The 19,781-nt window shown below is 42.3% G+C and overlaps 1 protein-coding gene across 3 annotated transcripts in view; it reads left to right on the top strand.

Moving 5' to 3' along the window:
* The window catches only part of SHTN1 (shootin 1), a 65,027-nt gene that overhangs the window by 29,517 nt on the left and 15,729 nt on the right, over nt 1–19,781 (top strand). For all 3 annotated transcript variants that reach the window (XM_032445526.1, XM_015867427.2, XM_015867428.2), the window contains 8 exons: nt 6,219–6,365; nt 6,452–6,605; nt 7,645–7,750; nt 9,503–9,585; nt 11,663–11,772; nt 11,975–12,028; nt 13,836–13,956; nt 14,170–14,353. In XM_032445526.1, the coding sequence (XP_032301417.1) occupies nt 6,219–6,365; nt 6,452–6,605; nt 7,645–7,750; nt 9,503–9,585; nt 11,663–11,772; nt 11,975–12,028; nt 13,836–13,956; nt 14,170–14,353 (959 nt within the window). The remainder of the gene's footprint in view (nt 1–6,218; nt 6,366–6,451; nt 6,606–7,644; nt 7,751–9,502; nt 9,586–11,662; nt 11,773–11,974; nt 12,029–13,835; nt 13,957–14,169; nt 14,354–19,781) is intronic.

Raw genomic sequence — 19,781 nt, 5'->3', positions numbered from 1 at the left:
TCTGTAGCTACCTGAATAAAACAGGGTTGTTAACACGGGAATCTTGGCAAGCTTAACCAGAATTCTAGTGTCATGTTTTAAGAGACACTTTAAGATCTCTCAGCTCTTTGTAGAGCAGTTTATAAGCAAACAAAGGAAGGTAGAGAGTATCTTGAAGGCCATTGCAATAATATAGAGGCTAGCCCTGAAAAGCACTCTTCCACAAAGATGAGCAAAGTACAATGCATCCAGCCAAAGCAAGCCAAAAGGGGTGGAACACAGTGCAAGATGTAAATTGAAAGTCTTAACAATGTAAATATCCCAGGACTTTCAGGGAAAAAATCTGGCATAAATGGTTGATTAAGCACACAACCAACCCTGCAACAATATTTTGTAAAGTGAACAGTTTATTACAGTCCTGTATGTGGGCACGGAGGTTGCAGCTGCACCTGAAATTGCTTTGGAAACCTCCCTGAGAAGAGGCAGCGTGCTCCCGGAGTTAGTCATGAGCTGTTCTTATCTCTGCATCTCAGGTAAATACAAATGGAGTGTCAAACTGTTGATGAGATCTGTTGGATTCCTTTCACTCTCTTTGGTTTCCCAGATGTTTATGTTTATCTGTAAAGTATTTTGTGATTGGAGAAGCTGCACTCAGAACCGTCATCCAGATGGATTAAGAACAAAGTGGGTCTGTAATGTGCCTTGCTTATCTTTTCCCTGACTTCGCTCCTATTTTTCACTGCTTATTAATTTGTTTCCCTCAAACCATCTTTACCTTTATCAGTGCATAGCTGACGTGTTACTTTATCAGAGACTGAATCTTCCAGTATTGAATGGTAAAAGGTGGCTGTCATTTTACATCACTCAGGAAAAACTACTGTCTTTCTTCACAGATGTCTGCACTACTCATGGGATTGATTGTGTGCTATGAGTTTGGTTATCTCAGTGATTTGTGTGCGAGCTCTGGAAGAACTCTTCATTGGATGCGTTTGTGACTTTGGGGTTAATTCGTGAGGACTTTTGTGTTACCGTGCTACGTCTATGAGTGGGTACTACAAAGCCAGCACTTGTAGAGCGGCTCTCTCTGCTTACAAGTACCGCGCTCTGTGCATTGCCAAGGATGGTTTGACAGAAACTGGTGTCTGAAGATAATTAATTTGCAGTCCAGCTGATTGAACTGGAAATAATAATTAAAGAGAGTGGTTAGTGCTTGAATTCTCCCAAGCTTGGATGTTAGAATTTTTGAAGCATGATCCAGCACTAATATGTTTCATCAAGCTTTTTCCCAGGAACAAGCTTGTGAGATGGTGACAGATTAACAGGTGTATATAGGAAACTCTTTGGTCTCTCTCTTTTTTTTTCCCCTCCTGTTTGTTGTTGTATTTTGCTGTTCAGGCACTTACTCTGTTGGGGAAAAAAATGAAGAGTTTCCCTTCTCGTTCATAACATACTATGGATCATTTGGGAAGAGGGGAGTGACTATTGGCTGCCTGTTGCTGTGCGATGCTTAAAGGTGTGGTTGCAATTGACAGTCCGGTTGGTTCTGTGGTAGTTTGACAGTCTGGGGTTATTTGTTTGCTCATTTGAAAACCCCAATCTGTGAAATTACTGGAAACACAATGGTTTTCCATAACTCATACTGTTCTTTGTTAAAGAGAGCCTCGTTGTGTACCATCCATGCCCAGGCTATTAGCTGTTTTAGTAGTCTTGTCTTTCTGTTTGACATCTCAGGATGGTAATTCTCCATAGGAGCAGATCCGATCCAAGGCAGGAATATAAGCCCCTGATACAGAGTTTTCAGATCTGAGTAATGCTGTGAGCACTTAAAGCTAAGCACGTGCCAAACTAAGTTACCTTCAGAACCATTTATTTGTTGTAGCTTTTTTCCCTGAGTAGTGCTTCAGAAACCTATGAACCCACTAGAACACACAGGCTTTGTAACTCACACTGGGCTAATGTCACTGCTCGATACGTAGCATTGAGCCTGAGTGTAGGGAGAGCATTTCTAGGTCAATGTCCAAACTATGGCTGAGTTTCTTAATGTGCTTTAATGAGGTGTGTCTGTTTATCGACTCTTCTTCAAAAGCCCCTCCTCAACACTAGCCATTGTCTCCTGCTGTAATATTCATATGAAGTGAAGCTCACGAGTCCAGATGTCCTTGGTAATAAGGCTCCATTCAGCAGTTACGAAGTTGAAGTGTGTGTGTGTGTGTGTGTGTGTATGCATATTTTTCCTTATTAGCCACTGAACTAAAATACACTCTTGGACTTGCATTTCAAATCCAGAGTGCCTCCTGAATTCGGAGCCACTTATTGCTCTGTCAAGCCATAATCAGGCAAGATCACTCTTTGCCCCACATCACATGAAGTCTTTCTTACAGCCTGTTTGTTCCCTTGGGGAGATGCAGGTACCTTGATTCTGCCTCTCTTGGGGACTTAATGCACATACGAACATGGGAATATAAAGCCTCAGGTTATCAGTATTGCAAAAGACATTGGCTCCTGTAGATTATGGCTTATGTAAACGAGTGCTTTACCACACCAGGAGGTTGATTTATTGATTCCTCAGTAGGATGTGGAGGAGATGGAGCTGTCCTGACAGGGGTTCGACATCAGGTCCAGCTGGTCAGTTGACTGATCTTGTTCTCTTTTCTGTTTGAGCTTCCATATTTTGTCCCTGCTTGGATATGTACGTAGTTTTATTCCTTGACTTTTGCACTTGACTTTTCTTTCACTTTATGCTGCCAATGATTGCCTTAATATAGCAGTGCTGCAGTATTCGGATGTTATTCTGCCCTTCAAACTGCAGCTAAGACAATAAAGTTATTTCATGTAGCGAGTACTCAAATGAGTAGTAGCTGTATAAGAAACATCACAGCACATGGATATTAAAGCATTTCCTTTGGCCTCATTTTGCTCCTGGGAGAAGAGTTAGTTGGAAAGCATCCAGTTGTACCCTCAGCATCGCTTGAATGAGGCTCGCAGTTCCCAGGGACTCGACACTGACAGGGTTGCTTTCTAACTCTTTTCTTTAATTAGGAAGAATTCTTTTTTGTAGCTCTGGTGTAAACAAAAACCAGCTGCAGCGAATGCTTTGTAGGGTAATGGTTAGTGCAGGGTGCTGAGAATGAGGCGTGGCCTCATTGAGGTCAAGGGAAAAGCCTTTATTATTTTCAGGGTTTCCCTTCCCTCCCTCCCCAGTTTTTGTGCAGACTTTTGATGCAGTGTGGCCAAGTCGCAGATTTCAGTTTATAAACTGAGGGGAAAGATGCACTGCTGCTTTGTACAGCACTTGCAGGGTTGTAAAAGGAAGATGATAGGTGGGCATCCTTTGTGCTCTGCCTTTGGTTGCAGTTTCTGTGGATTCCCCCAGCACTGACTGACGTTTCTAGCATTGATTAGGGATACTCAGCAGATAATTGTCGAGCAGGTGGCAGAGTCGGAACTAATCCATCAATTGGTTAAATTCCACCTGGTCCAAATAATCCTGTTAGTAGCTATTTTGCCCTTTCAGCAGTTTCTTTAGTTAATATTCAGGGTTGTGCAGGCAGACAGGTTCCAACCTCGCTAAAGCGGTAATTGTTTTAATTTAACATTAGAATTGATTTTACGGGTCTCTTTTGTCCCGTGTCAAACACACGGAGCAACCCCTCATAAACTTGCAGCTGGTTCATCGCCAGCTCTTTTCTGTGTTATCTGTTATGACCATCGTGTCTCGTTTTGGCCTTTCATTTAGAATGTGCTGGTATGTGAAGTGGGAATCAGTTCTGGAATAGATGGGACTTGCAGTGAGAAATTGGTTGTCACGTCAAAAGCAAGAAGGACTTTTTTACTTTCCTAGCGGAGTCTTTCGTGCTTATTGTAAGAAGAAAGATACTTGGTGTGTCATGGAAGTAACTAATAAGGCTAATTGGAAATGAAGGACTTCTCTTTTCTCAGGTGGCAAGTGAAGGGATGTGAGGTGATGGTCTCCAATAGTGCCGGGGGAGGTTGAGACTGAATAGTAGGAAAAATTTAGGGTGGTTCTGAATCGGTGGAGTCTCCCCAGGAGAGGGTTTAAGAGACATGAGTGTGGCACTAAGGGATGTGGCTTGGCGGTGGGACTTGGTAAGTCAGGTTGATGGTTGGACTTGGTGATCTTGAAGGTCTTTTCCAACCTAAATGATTCTGTGATTTAGACATGTGTGACTATTTTCAAGATGCAGTCTCTCTTAGGAAGACAAAAGGTTAAACAAATACAGGAGTTGCAGTACAAAGGTAAACCTTCACAGGTCAAAGTGGGTAGCACTGATTCCCAGCTTCTTTTGCCTTTCAATTGTTCTTGCCACAGATGTGACTGTGTTGGTTTTGGGATGGGAAACCGATACACCATGGGCGTTTTGGCTCCCAGCAGTGCTCAGTTTATGGTGTGCTTGCTTTCTGTGCATGTTGGCTCTGTGTGGCAGGCTCACTTCTGATGACATCCGTGCAGCTCACCGGAGAGGCCATGAACTGAGGGCAGTGAGCAGGGGCTGGCTGTGACCTCCTGCTGTCTGCACACAGCCCCTGATGATGGCCGTGCCCCAGGCCTGCTCGCAGTGAGCCATGCAGAAAGCAGGGGGAGGGTTACGCTCTTAGCTGCAGTAAGCATGGGCAGTTCACCCCGTTTCATTGAGTAGGTCAGACAGGAAGAAGGCAAGCTCTTTCTCTGCTCTCTGTGTGTTATAGTAAATTTGTTAGGGTTTGTTTTAAAACAAAGCTTAGTACTAGAGCCTGCATTCATTGTTTCCCCTTCATCGAATGCTTCCAGTTCTTTATTGCCTGCCTCGTGGCGCAGCATTGCCCAATGAAGTGTTCTCTATTGGTTTTATTAGTATTAAGGCCGCATCATTTGGCTCTTCCTGGCACGCAGAGTCAAGCAGGATATGTTACGAGTTCAGAGTGGCCAGGAGGTTTCTCATTCTGCATACCAGAGGAGAGGTGCTTTCTAGAAAGACACAGTTAAAGCGTCTGTGCAAATCGCAGAGCAGAGTGTTTGCTCACAAATCTGCATCAGCTGATGGTTCCTTACAATCCGATTGTACTGAAAAAAATACAAATCACCTGGCAGTGTGCAACAGCACCGAGCAGGAAGAAACCATCCGTCACTGTGTAGTATGTGCAGTTTTGGCTGGTGAGAAGTAGTATAGGAGCCTGGCAAAATCTCATGGAACTTTTATACATGAAATACTGCATTTTTTAAAGTATCTACTTGCTTTTGCTGTGCTGTGGAGCGGTGTTTTCACAGTCTGAAGGAGCCTGTGGCTGTTCTCCGCTCTCCTGCTGTAAGTGGTGCTTTGCTGAGCTGTGCACACTCATCTCCAGTCTCAGCATGACCCAGTCCCTGTTTCTGCTGTAAGAACTGAAACAGCTGAGCTGTGCAGAAGTGCAGATTGCTGTTTGCTGGGCACCTTCTTGCTACCTGGAAGAGACATCAGGATGAAGAAGAAATTCACCAAGGAATTAGTAGGGACAGGAAATAATTCTTCTTCTCCAAGCTCCTCAATAGACTGCAAGAAGCTGGTTTTCTCTCTTACGGGAATCTCACATGCTGATGTGGGTGAAGCCTAGGAAAATATGTGATATTTGTATCAGTGTCATGCCTCTAAATGGATGGATTTTTTTCCTCATGTATCCATTCCCTGGATCTAAAATATAACTGAAAAAGAGAAAACATGAACTTCAGCAGTCAAAGTCTGAAATGGATCTGAGGGCAATTACATACACTGATTAATCAAACATGAGCTGAAATGCATTTCCCAAAGACACTCCATCATGTACATACCCAGGTGATGGTGCATTAAGTGGGCTGCATGCCAAGGTTGGCTGACATGGTTGAGGAGATCGCTTGTGAATTCATTGACTTTTCTTCCTCCACCTTGAATCCCTTTAATCTTCCCAGAGCCCCCAGAACCGGGTCGTTCATTTTTCCAGGAAATAAATCTCAGATACTCAGTTAAATCCCTTTTTCTGCCATCGTGCAGGTAATAGAGGTGTGGCAGAGCGTTGTTCTGGTATCTTTCAGTTTAAGCTCAGTTCTTGTAAATTTTACTCTCAGACTTTCTTTTCCCTTCTTTCTCACCACCTTTTCCTTTATTCCTGCTGTATTAACTCAATATTGACTTTGTTGCTTTCTTTCCAATTATTTCTTTTTCTTTCCAAGATAGCGTCAGGCTTTGCTTAACTGTTGTTTTTGTTGGGGCTGGCTGTTTTTTTCTCAGATGTTTATTGAACAAAACAAGATGAAAAGGCAAAGCCAGCTGCTTCTGCAGAATTCTGCCCCCGATCAGCAGCTTCTGAAGGCGCTGGATGACAATGCTAAGCTAACCCACGCGTTAGAAGAAGAGAGGCTTCAGCATCAACAAAAGGTAAAACTGCTTCTCATTTCATGCAGAAATCTTTGAAAGCTTCTTGAATTGGAGGATGAATTAATGCCGTGGTTTGCCAACTACAGGTCAAAGAATTAGAAGAGAAGCTAGAAAACCAGGCACTGCATAAGGAGATTAGTCGCCTTAAACAGCAGCTGGAACTCTTAGAAGAAGATAAAAAGGAACTAGAGCTTAAATGTCAGAACTCTGAAGAAAAAGCAAGAGACCTAAAGCATACAGGTAAAACTGTGTAATGAGTTTACTTCTAGAGGTATAACACAGCTCCTGCTGTGTGTAGCCTTGCTATGAGGACTGTGGGCCTATGGTTTGTTGATTTGATGGTCTTTGTTTTCAGTCCTTTATTCAGCTGAAGGCCTAAGCAGGTACTGGTTTTAAGTTTGAACCCCAGTCAAAGTCCCAAATCCTTATCGTAAGATAAATGAAACATATTCCTAAGAGCAGTATTAACACTTGTTAGCAGTGTTTTTTGTTGGAGCTTTACATTACCCAGCCTTAAAAATACACTGAAACAGCCTTTTCTCAACTGTCTTTGGACAGATCTAAACATCACAGCAGAATTTGTCCTTCCAGATTGGTTTGTCTTTCAGAAGGAATTTGTCAACATTAAGTTTGTACCTGGGGTTTAAAGTCACTCCGTTATTTATGCTTCTTACTTTACCATTTAAAGACTGGAATTTCAGTTTGAATTAATCATAATGAGAACTGAAGAGTTATATGCAGAAAGTGGGATAATCCCATTCCCCCTCAGCTTGAGCTGTTTGGTGAGGAAAAAAAGACGACAAAGTCCATCAGGAAGACATGATATCAGTTTCTAGCTTCATCTTTGTTAATTTCTCTCATCTCTTATTTAGTTTGTTATTTAAGGCTGCATACGATGCCATTCTGTGTTTTCTGATGTACACTGAGGACTCATTCAGCTTCCATGGAAGTACAGGAGGCTGATGTGCCTCAGACCTCATGTAGATTGCAGTAGTGTGAATGTGATAAACTTTTATCTGTCCTGAGATTTTACAGAAAGAATTCTGTTTGAGGAGTGTCATTTTAGTTTCAAAGGTAGCCCAGGTTGCAGTAAATGGTATAGTGTGATTTCTGTGCTATTAGGAGGCTGCTGAGAGTAGAAAACATTGCCTGAAATAGGACTTCCTAGCAACTGAGTGGTTTTGGGGTTAATTAGTAGCTTCTTTTGCTTAAGCTGTCGAAGTTTTTAGAGCAGATGCGAGAAGCAGAGTCCTCACTCAAGGTTTTTTCTCTTGCACAGTTGATGAACTTCAAAAACGAATACATCAATCTGAAAATCCTGCACCTCCTCCTCCGCCGCCACCACCGCCCCCTCTCCCTCCTCCACCTCCTCCTAACCCCATACGGTGAGTGCTTAAAGAGTCAGTGCTCTTCACTGAAGGATAAGTCGGAATACAGAATATCTCACCAGGAAAAGTGTCTTTAAAAAAGGAAGGTTTTCTGTCTGATCTGGGTTTTATTCCTTCCACTTTGCAAGCTGGACACTCTGTTCACTAACAGTCTTGCACCCTGACCAGTTGTGAACAGTGTTTGTCTTCCCAAACCTAATCTATTGTCTGGACTGTGACTTTGGATGAGGAGAGACACCCGTCTCCTCTAAATTTAGGCAATGTTTTTTTTATTCACCTGATAGCTGTAATTACAGACTTGTGAGGTGCTTGTCTGAGTCTGCTTCCAAGAGTACCCCTTTGTACCAGAGGATGTCTTGGATGATAACTGTTGTCCCTTCCTGTCAGATAAAATTAAGATTGAAGTTTTCAAAGAATCATAAAAGAAGTGAGCCAATACCATGTGTTGGGCACTAACCACAAGTAAGTGGAGTCCCTAAAGCATTTGGCTTAATTTTAGGAACTCAGCTAACGTTCCTGTAGACTCTATATTTGCTTGAAATAAAACACATGCTGCAGTGCACTGTTGAACTGTGAGGAAACAGATATTGGCATCCAATATGTTTTCTTCCATAACAGTCCCCATTTGGTTTAGAAATACCACTTCCAAAAAATCTTGGAAGTCGAAGAGCTGTCCTTGCTGTGCATGAGTCCTTGTTTTGGGTGATCTTTCCCTCCATTTTATTTATGTATTTATTTTTAAATGGATTCAGATAACCCTTTCTAACTTCTGTATGGGAAGTACATCCAGATTTCTTGCTAAGTACTGGATTAAATGTGTTAAGACAAGTGGTGAGTGGGGGAAATTCAGACCTTTGTCCATCTTGCTCTGTTTTTAAGAATCTAAACGTATCCTGAACAATTGTGTTAGATCTTTTGCTGCTTTTATCTTCATTAACAAATTTGGTTTTGCCAGCTTCTTTCTCATTAATGTATGGCACAAATCAACTTTTGAGTGATTTTTCTTTTTGAGTCCTTTCCTAATTAGGGTAGGTAGCACTATCCATTTTCAGCCCTGTGGTAGCTAAATCAGAGCATTTCTTTCCAGTACCATAAAATGTATGTGAACATAAACTATTTCAGAATCTGGGTGCTGGATGGAGCTTTGATGCTTTATCTCAGGGACGTCTACCAGCTTCTTAAAGAGAAACAGGGAGTGATAAAGCCCCACTGACACACTGGATGCGTGTAGGAGCATCTACTTGGGCTTTAAAATGAATCATTTCCTTGCCTGGGTTTTTACAGTTTGACTGTGGTGAAGGGATAATTATTTAACACTGTAAGAAGATTACAAACATGGAATTGGTGAGAAGATACTGATCACCGTATTTAAGTGTCCTCTGGAGAATAATACTTCACTTTGATATCTACAGCTCTTCCTTCTTGGCTTTTTTTTCAGTGCTGGAACAGCTTCAATTTGTCATTTGTCACAATGAGACGCTGTCTTTTAATATTCAAATCTGAAGTGTTTTGATTTGTGCCTAATGTCTGTTAAAAAGAAATAAATTTCTCTGGTGCATTTTGATGGGGGAGGCGTTGTGGGGGGTAATTCAGAACATACATCTGCATTCAGGATCTGCTAAATGAGTCTGTTGTAAGTAGCTGTGTAATCAGGTATAAGCAATCTGTTTGTGTGATGTGTTCACAGTTCATTCTAGCAGGGAGTAGTAGAGAACGGAGTGATAGTCTGCAGTTTTCTTTTCCTCAAAGGTCTCTCATGTCAATGATTCGCAAGCGGTCTCACGCCAACACCAACGTGAGCAAGAAGGAGAAACCCCCTCAGCAGGAGTCAGGTATGTCTCACCCTGCCACAAGTCGTGTATATCGTTCACTAGATAAAGCTAGTGAAAATGAACTGCGTGTACCAATTGTTATGCAAACACTTGCAGTTGTCAGCATTAACGATCGCTGTCCGTGTCCCAGCATATTCATCTACCTTGCAGTCCAGAAGTGTGATTGCAGCCCAGTTATACAAGCTCTGAGATGGCAGATGGTATCTTTGGCATTGTAGCTTTGCTCATGTAAACTCCATCAAGATCCCAAGCAGATTTGCATAGCCCTCTTTAGTTATCAGTTCCCCTGCAGCTGAGCTTCTGATCAACATCCAATGTATTTTTTCCAAATGGATTTTAGTGTGAACAATCACAAACCTTAGGGAAGATTTGCTGTAACCAAAAGGAAGATCCTGTCTTCCTGCTTCTGGGTGTCATGCTTATTAGAGACATCAATGCACTAATTTCACTCACTGATGTGACAGAGAAATGTATCTTATTATTATTTTTTTCCTGTGAGGAGATGGATGTTCCTGTTTATCTCAGACTTGCAGGAGCTGGTTGAAATGCTGCAGTTTTTATTCCTTGATCTATGTCTCGTGAAATGATCTCTCAGAGCTGACCGTACTGCTAATCCTTTAATAATACTGAAATACTGAAAAACTAAAACAGAACAGTCACGTGCTAAGGTGGCTCTGAATGCAGAATATCAGCTGAAACTGCATTTTATTGTTGTTTAATGGAAGCTGGAATCTTGATAGGTTGATAATGGGAGTTAAGTACAGATTTATAGATGACCATGCATGCTTGAAGTGGCAGAGCTAGTCAGACAAGAGTTGCCAGTTAAAAGAAAAGCAAGATTTTCCTCATTATTTCTCTCTCATAAAACAGTAGAAGTTCGTTTGTAGCGAATTGCTTGGCTTATTTGGTGCCACTTATGCAAAGAAGGGGGCTAGAGAAGGGAGCCAGGGTGAAATGATGGAGGGTGTAACTGTTACAGAAGAATTACTGCTTACTGATGGTAGCAGTATTGCAAGCATGGCTGGACTAATGGATGGGACCAAAAAGCAGAAAGAGAAAGGAAGCGTTACCACCCCTGTTTTTTAGGGGAGGAACTGAGAAGTGAACTTGGGCTTGGGGGATCTTTGGGAAATGGTGACCTGTCTGAGAAACAAGGTGCTGGTGTGGATAAAATGATGAGACGTGACCTTGTGCTGATGAAGAGTCCATCTTATCTTTCAGTAATTGTTAAATTGTGTTCCCTTCGTTTATCAAGTTTCCTTACTTCGAAGCAGCGTAGATGTTTTGATTGCATCTTTTTGTTGATAGTTACAAACGGCGATTGCAGGGAATACTATGAAATTGATGAGCTCTCAAAATCCTACTTCGTTATTTACTAGGAAACTTGAACACTTCTGACCTTCCTTCAGTCACGTGAGCTGCTGCTTCTCCTAATAGTTGAATTGTTCTTGAAATAAAAATAAAAAAGAGGAAAAGTTCTTTCTCGATCAAGTTGTTATATCCAACCCAGGGCTTGTTTTGACCCTCGTTAAGGACTTAGGATGAGTGGTTTCGATCCCATACCGCCAATTAAGCTTTTATATTTGAAACAGCCTATTTGTGAAATGAAAGCCTGACGTTAAATTGGCTTACAATACAGAAACTGCATTTCTATGAATCATCAATAGTACCCTGACAAGTGAGAGTTCAAAAGTCTATTTAAAATTCTTATTATGTAAGGTACAACGTTGCAGCTTTGAATAGCATCAACCATATTTCTCCGTGTGTTTCTTTTATATGGTCTTTTTTTCCCTTTTTGGTCTGTGACATTGAGTGTCTATTGTTAGAGTGTCCAGAACTCTGAAAAGTTAACGGGTGTTGTTGAAGTTCATCGCAAAGCTTCCAGTTTCTCCTGTATGTTATGCAGTCGTGATAGAGAATCTCTTGAAGATCAGCCTGTTTGTTTCATGATATGTGAGTTTGGGGCTGGATAAGGCAAGCAAGCTGTTTTGGAGACTGTTTAACATGGTATTTTCTTTCTGCTAATCCTCTGTAGTTCGTATGTAGAATGTGGTTATCCTCTTTGATGTTGGAACAGGTGAAGAAGTTACGGATCTGAAGAGACAAGCTGTTGAAGAGATGATGGACAGAATTAAGAAGGGAGTTCATCTCAGACCAGTCAACCAGTCAAGCAGACCGAAAACAAAGGTTTGGAATAAGTAGCAAAGCAGCAGTACTAACTGAGCATAATAGTTTATACGAAAAACAGTTTTCTGTAGAAGATTCAAAAGAATACATTTGCCTTGTGTTCCTCTTTTGCTTTGCTCTGAGTTTATCATGGCCTATTTCCTCTGGGCCAGATTAGTAAGCATGTGTTTTATTAACATATGTGTGTTATGTTTATTTACAGCCAGAAACACCAAAGCCCTCTGAAAGTGCAATGAAAGAATTAAAAGGGATTCTGGTGAGATCACTTGTACTTTATATTTCATTGTTTTCTTTTCATGGAGCTGACAACGACCTTCTGTGCATAAAAGCTTGTAACTGAAAGTTCTGTGTTGATGTTTTGGTTTGAAGCAGCAGAGCAGTGTATTCTCGTTAATCCCTCAGTCATCCTCACTTTTGACTTCAGTGCTATGGAAAGAATGATGTTGGTCTTGCTGAGAGAACATACATTGGAGAAAGCAAAGCTAACCTGTTAACTGTGCTCCAGGTGTGTACGTTCCTGCCACTAGAGGGGTTGTTGTGTTCTGCATCTGCCATAGGACCTTTGGAGGCTTTCCAGATACTCAGAGTGTTTTGCCTTTCTAAGATGGAATATGGTAAAATCCTACCTATGTCAGAGCAGAACACATACACAGTAGATGAGACTTTCTGATCAGCCATAAGAGCACCTAAATAATAACTTCAGTATTGCATTGGTTGGTACAAGACAGTACAGCAAAGAGAATAACCACTGCAATGCAAATAGCTAATTGGGACTTAAAATCATAATGTATTAAACAGAGTCTTTTCCATCACATTAAAAGAGGAGGAGAAGGGAAGAAGTAATGTGGAGAGCCACCAGATCTGAATGCCAAGCTGTAATTAGAGGGGTGCTTAATTGACTATGGAGGTAAAGAGAAAAGGAAGAAAATGCAACATTGCTTTAAATGGCACTCCATACATATGTGCATTGTTTGCTGTGGTGTGCTGTTTGTACTTGTGCAGGCTCAACAACCCTGCTGAAGGCCCTTTCATTTTCTAATAGCAGTTTCATTTCTTTGATGCTGTATCACTGACGTGGAGGGAGACTTGATTATGTACTTCAGAGGAAGCAGAAGGAGATCTATAGTTACAGTGTCTGACTCGTTGTTTTTGAGTTCTTAAGGATATTTGCAGTGTAAGACATACTAAATAAAACCCAGTTCCTGTCTGCTCTTGAGACCAGTCATTATGCACAGTCAGACAACAAACATGGGGGTGGGATGTGATGGGGTAAACGGTTGTTGTTACTACGCTAATTACGCATTTCACATAGACCTCCATATAATTGTTGCATACAAAGCATTTTTGTTCTGTAAGGCGCAGAGTTTGAGCACAACTCAGTTGCTCAGGTTGCTTTTGTATACGTATGTTAGTACAGACCTGCAGCACAGCGCTCAGAAATAATATATTTCTCAGTTAAATTTCAAATAGCCAAAGAAACCATGTTGGGAGCAGGATGTGTATTCTATCCTGCATGTGTAAAACGCTGTTTTAACTTGAGAGCTAATCCCGTGTGTCAGAGAAACCATCAAGTGCATGGAAATATGCTCACATTTATGCCAGATCAACCAGATCCTATGATATAATGACACGTTTTAGCTGGTGCTCAGTGAGTTTTCCAGGTGTGTGCACACCTGAGTACAACACAAGCACACTAAATTCACGGCAAGCTGAGTGAGAGAAGGGTGGCTCTTTGGTAATAGAGGCAATGTGCAATGTTTGAAGATCTTCTAAATTTTAAAAGGGAAGAAGTCAGAGCATCGATGCAAGCACCAGTGTTTGTTTATTAGGGGTCCGCAGCATTGTTTCTTAAGACTGATGTCAACCCTCAAAGGTAGGCAGGTAAGGTTAATCCATAGATAGGGTTTAGATGCTCTCAAGATGTAGGGAGAGTTTTTCAATTCACCTAGGACTGTGCTTGTCTTCCAGAAACTCAGAAGGTTGTCGTCACAAAGCAGGTGTGGGAGGTGTGGTGCAGTTTGTTGTATACTCTTAGAGCTTTGTGTGTCTGTTTCTTGCTGCAGGAAACACTGAACAAATCCACTAGTTCCCGAAGCTTGAAGTCCCTCGAAACAGACAGTGGTGAGACAGAGCTGGAACGAGTTCTGCGGCGTCGGAAAGTGACCACTGACCAGGACAGTGGCAGTAAGTGCCCTGACTTTCCTACATCTCTACCTGTCCCTGCATTGAGACACTCTAGAAGATTTTCTTTCTCTTCCATAGCGTTGCTCTTTTAGCCATAATGTCTTTAAAATTACTCTTTAAAATTCCATTTTGATTCCTGCTGGTGACTTGAGTTTTTAAGCCTTGTCTCTAGAACTTGGCTATCATAAGCTTTAAACTTTCTTTGGTTTTTAGATCCCACTGGAATCTTGGCCACGTCAGAATCCAAATCTCTGCCTGTGTTAGGTTCAGAAGCCAGCGGTGTGCAAACAGCATCGAAGAAGAAAGATCTAGAGACAGATTTCAGTTCCAAAGCACCCGATTCAGGTCCTGTTTCCAACCAGCTGAAAGATGTCACAGGTTCCAAAGTTTTGCTACAGTAAGTAAAGTATGGTTTTCTAGATAGCGTTCAATATCACATCTGTTTAGCTGATGCATTTTGAAAGTGGTTTCACTTCAGTGCTGCTTAACAGGATAAATGTAGTATCTACAGCTCTTTGCAGTGACTCCTCAGATAATTCAGTCTCACGTGTAGACGGTTAAATTTTTTTGTAGTAAAGCTCCTTTCCTTGTAGAATCTGTGGTTGTTGTTCATTGAGATAAAATGTTCTTCTCTGCCACCAAAAAAAGAAAGACCTCAAGATTTTTTGAGGAGTAGCAAAGTTGAGGGATTTTCCATATCCCAAAGAGCACGTTTAGTTCCATGGGTAACTCCTGATTTTATTTTCTAAGATAGTTTTGGCTCAGTGTTTTCAATATAATAATATTTTCAGATAGAATCATAGAAGTCTTGCTGGTCTGTATGCAGTTGTGCTGGGCGGTTGCTGTCAGAATGAAATGAATGCAGCCTATTACCCTTAAACATCTTTGGATAAAAACTGACTTATCTTGAGATGTCAAAATTAAGGTTCTTCAGAGGAAGAAATAAAAAGCAGTTAGTCCTGTACTGGCATAGATGGAGAGAGGGGTCTTTTATCACAGCGGATTGAAGATCCAAGGTGCCAGTTTGGTATCAAGGAGTTAAACCTGCTTCAGGAATACTGGTTTCAGACAGATCTGCTGGAGGACTGGCTTTGTAACAGCACCACCCTCCTTGTGAAGCTGGGCTGTGCTCTTGCTTGGAAGTTCTCCTCGTGCCTGTTTTTATGAGCTGATATTTCCTTCACTCTCCTGCTGGTACTTCTGTCATTTATTTTTGAATGGGTGAAGAGCCCCATTTCCTTTCTGTGCCCTGTGATTTTATTTAATTTAAAGCAGCCAGTTTTCAAAGCAGGCTGCTTTTTCCACTCGTGTTTTCCCCTTTTATTTCATCAAAGTATTCTTAGAAGTAGGATAATCTTCAGTTTAATTTAATCAGAAAGACGAAGATTTGTTCAGCAGGTAATTGGAGATGTGAATAATGCAGTTGTGTTTGGTTGGGCTGCCGGGAAGGTCCACCCTGTCAGAAAGGTGAGGCTGTTCCTGGAAAATATTGTTTGTAGTTTGTGGATTTCCACAGTTTGGAGCAAATAACCTTCATCAGCAAAACACAGCAACTCCCACCACCTTTTGTCTACCTTTTATTCCACCAAACTAAGTGGAAATTGCATTTGCAAGAAAGGAAATGAAATAATTGCAGGCCCCAAGGTCTTGTAGAATGCGTGGTGAATTGACAGTGAAAAGGATCTTGTGTTGACAGTCACAGTTGTTATGTGTTATAAAAGCGTACGTGAAGCTCAATTTATTTCTCAGCTTGCCTATTCAGTGACATCCTAAAAGACACATTTCATTTTAATTTATCTGTTTAAAGCATTAAAACAAACGTGATGGGCCAGATTCCTCAGTGCTGCAGGGCTGCTTTGCGCCCAGTCACTGGTGTAAACCTCAGAAAGCACTGGGGATGGTTTTCCAGTGGGAGAGAGAAGGTGCCAGGGCACCACAGCCCATCTGCTGGGTGGGCAGGGAGGTGCTGCTGAAGTGCAGGGACTTTTCTTTGCCTCCTGGGTGCTGCATATAGCAAAAGTGAGTAGAGGCAGCCTGCAGACTGCAGGGAGTGTGGTGCTGTTGTGAGACAGGGCTCATTCCAAACAGATGTTGGAAGGAAGTTCATTTGTCGTACGCATCTGGCAGCTTAGATCTGTAAGCAGTGTTCTAGGCTTCCCTGGGTGCAGCTGTACAGGCAGTTTAGTTTGCGGTGTATTTCTGAAGGGAATCTCCCTGTTGTCCCCTTCTGCTGTGCTCTGATGTGCATCCTGCAAGTGGTTTCAGTGCAAGAACCAGATCCCTGAGTTCACTGTGGGTTGAAGCTAAGTCAGAGATGTGGTGCAGCCTTCAGTGGCTGGCCCAGAGGCCACATAAGAGCCAGTTCAGTGTGTAAGCCCTGAAGGGTACTGTGAGGACATGGGTGCAAAGCGCGGGCTGTTTCTCCCTGCTGCTCCGCTGTTTCCTAAAGCAGTCTGTGTTAACTAAACGAACCGCGTGCGGCTTTCACCAGGAACCCGCCCTGACAAAGGCATACAAAAGACTTATTGTGGCACTTCTCCCTATTCATACCTGCGATAGAACGATGCAGCTGCCTCATCATTTGTGATTCCTTGAAGTCTGACAAAGGTGTGACCTCCCTCAGCTGTTTGCAGCAGCCGAGCGAACCTTTTATGGCACGGCAGAGGATTGCGTGTCTCATAATCCCCAGGTGTCTCTTCCAGTGCACTGCTGAGCTCTTTTGTTTGTTTCCAGCTAGATTTTAAAGTGCAGCTTCATACAGAAAACCTTACAGGTAGTCATGCATGAGGTGTTCGTCTTTGCCACACTGTCCCTTCACTAAGACTTGTGGTCTCAAAGAGGCGGGGTAATACTTAGAAGCATTTAAGTGATACCAGCCTTATGCATCTTTGTTATTCACATTAAGTACAGCTGTTCTCATGGAGAAAGAAGGATGTGAACAACACTGACAGAATTTGGCTCGTTGAATGAAGTCCAGGTTCCCACACCAACTTGGTGGCAACCTAAATGCTGATGAGCCAGTGAGACTGCAGCCTTTGGTTCAGGCAGGGCTCTGTGCATGATGTGATTGTTGCTGCAGCTCAGTGCTTCCCAAGCATCACCCCCAGCACAATTAGATGGGCAGCTGATGCTGGTCACCAAAAGAGGAATAGTGGAAAAAGGTTGTGATGTAAGTCAGTGTGGTTCACCCTGAGATTTCCTGGTATTTGAACTAAGTGATGGTAACTCAGTTAATTCAGGAGGAAAACTTAGGGTGCAAACCACAAGGTTAGGGGTAATTTCAGAGCAGGGAATTGCTGAAACACAGGTGTGCTGCCTTGAAGCAGATGGCTTGGAATGTGGGAAGCTTAGGTGTGGTATGATGTGCCCTATAGAGGGACTCAGGCCTTATCTCAATGTTCAGGTAACTTCCTCTGGAAATCATTTCCCAGATGTTTAACCCAGCATGGCAGTAATTCTGTGACAATTGCTTAGCAGACGGCAGGTGACAGTGTGGCTCCTTTGGGAACGCAGAGCATTCCGTGACTCCCTGCAGTGCAGACACAGGAGGGAAAGGTGTGTCTGCTTCTGCCCCATCTGATTGTTTTTCCTGTTCCTCCCCCCAGAATTTGGTAAACATTTTGTTTCTGGACAGCAGAGACCTCTGAGAACGGTGAACCGCAGAGAGGGTTAGTCTTAATCTCATGATTTTATACAATTAAAGGATTTGTCCTCCTTCTCCTGGCTGTAATCTTAGTACCCCTGAATCATCCACCAGCGCTGCAGGAAGCGGCTCAGCCGCAGTGAGGCAGAGCTACAAAGGTTTTCCAGGGCAGCTTTTGAGCATGGGCAATTTGGTCTGAACAACAAATGAAGGAAACAATGGGATGTTCTGGAAGTTTGAGGTCTCCCATAGTTTTAACTGTTTTAAAAGCTACTGTCACATGTGTTTCTTAGGCACTGCACTGCACTGTCTGACTTGCTGCAGGCAGAAACTCTTGAAGGTTCCTCGTGGAAATTAATTAGCTGATCATTTTTGAGTGTTTTCCAAGCAGTGCCTAAAATGGGAAGGCTTTGCCATGACTTGATCCTGCAGAGCAGTCAGTCTGCAAGTGTTTTCTGCTCGCTGCTGCATCGTCGCAGAGGAGCTTCTGAAATGGGGAATGGTGCGTTCTTCATGGACACCTGTTGGCAGACACCGGCAGAGGAAGGAGCCAGCAAACTAATTCACTTGTGTCACTGACTGCATCCCATGGTAGCTTGCATTGGACAAGTGCTTAATTGAAGCCCTTCAGGCTTGTAATCGGTGTTTTTCTTACTATTGTTTGGTTTTAGCCTTTTGGTTCCACCTATTGCTGTGTTTAAAAATTCTGAAGTATTCAGTAAACAGGGAAGGATTGATTTGCAGTTTAAGAGGAGTTTTATTTGAAGGACTACAGGTGTCTCAGTGCTCCAGAGCAGGGACCTCACTGAGAGACAAGGACTGTGAATTTGGAGTTGTGCAAATGCTGGCTTTTCTATCAGAGATCCTCAGCCTGGGTTCTGTGCAGAAGACCCACCTGCAGTTCCCATAATTGCACAGTGGGCATTGCTGGAGTAGATTTGGGGCAGTATTTTCTAAATAGAGTGTTTAAATAAATGAATAAATTTTCTTGGATGGTCCATTTAGGGTTTTGCATGTTGTTAGAAAATTGGATGAGACTTCTTCCAAAATTCTTTTCTTTAATATTTAAATAACATCCTGGTTTCTAATGGAATTATGTTTCAGTGATGTCATGAACAGAGCATCAAGGACGGTTAAATCCTAGTAAGGTTATCATCCTAACCAGAGGAAACAAAGAAAATCATAGAATTATAGAAGGCCTGTGTTGAGAAGGCCCACAGTGCTCATCCAGTTCCAACTCCCTGCTATGTGCAGGATCTCCAACCAGCAGCCCAGGCTGCCCAGAGCCACATCAGCCTGGCCTTGAATGCCTCCAGGGATGGAGCATCCACAACCTCCCTGGGCAACCTGTTCCAGTGCGTCACCACCCTCTGTGTGAAAAACATCAACCTAATATCCAACCTAAACGTCCCCGTATCACTTTAAAACCATTCCCCCTTGTCCTATCACTATCCACCCTTGTAAACAGCCGTTCCCCCTTTTGTTTATTTTCTACCTTCAAGTACTGGATGGCCACAAGGAAAATCCAAGTCTCAGTCATCTGTCTGATACTGAGTTTGTTCTTTTGCATTCATACTGTTGGTGATATACAGAAGGCCCAGCAGCACTGCTTCACTAATGATCCATTGGTTATAACCCTTTAATTGCTTTTGATATTCTCCTATCGCAAGCAGTCCTTCTTAAAGCTGCATGGAACTTTGTGTACCTCATACCATTAATCTAAAAAGCATTTGTCCTTTAAATTAGGTTTTCATAGGACAGAGTTTATGTACTGAGTCATAAGAATAGACCTACGAACAGTTACATATGAATAATAGAACTAGGAGCTCAGTTTCTGGCTTAAAGCTGTAGTTGGACAAACAGCAGGAATACGGATAGTAATATTAACAATCTCAGTGAGGGAAGAGCTTTTACGTAGGGCCGGACTGGACAAATCTGTCATCATTCAAAGCTGGCTAACTACAGCTATACTAATTGCTTTATTTGTAATAGCAAAAACTGCTCTTTGAAAGAGGGCACCAAAATTACGTTCATTCTTGCACTGAAACTTTGTTATGGCTGCATTCTGCTCTTGACAACTATTAAGCAGGAGCTACAAATCCCTAATAAATAGGGTTCATAATTTCCAACAATACCTCGGCTCTAATAGCAGCACTGTCAGGCTGGAGCTGCAGCAGCGTAA

Source organism: Coturnix japonica, chromosome 6, assembly GCF_001577835.2.
Source record: "Coturnix japonica isolate 7356 chromosome 6, Coturnix japonica 2.1, whole genome shotgun sequence".
In the NCBI taxonomy this organism is placed as follows: Eukaryota; Metazoa; Chordata; class Aves; order Galliformes; family Phasianidae; genus Coturnix; species Coturnix japonica.
Note: the sequence above shows the minus strand (reverse complement) of the source record. Positions and strands in the feature narration are given on the sequence as shown.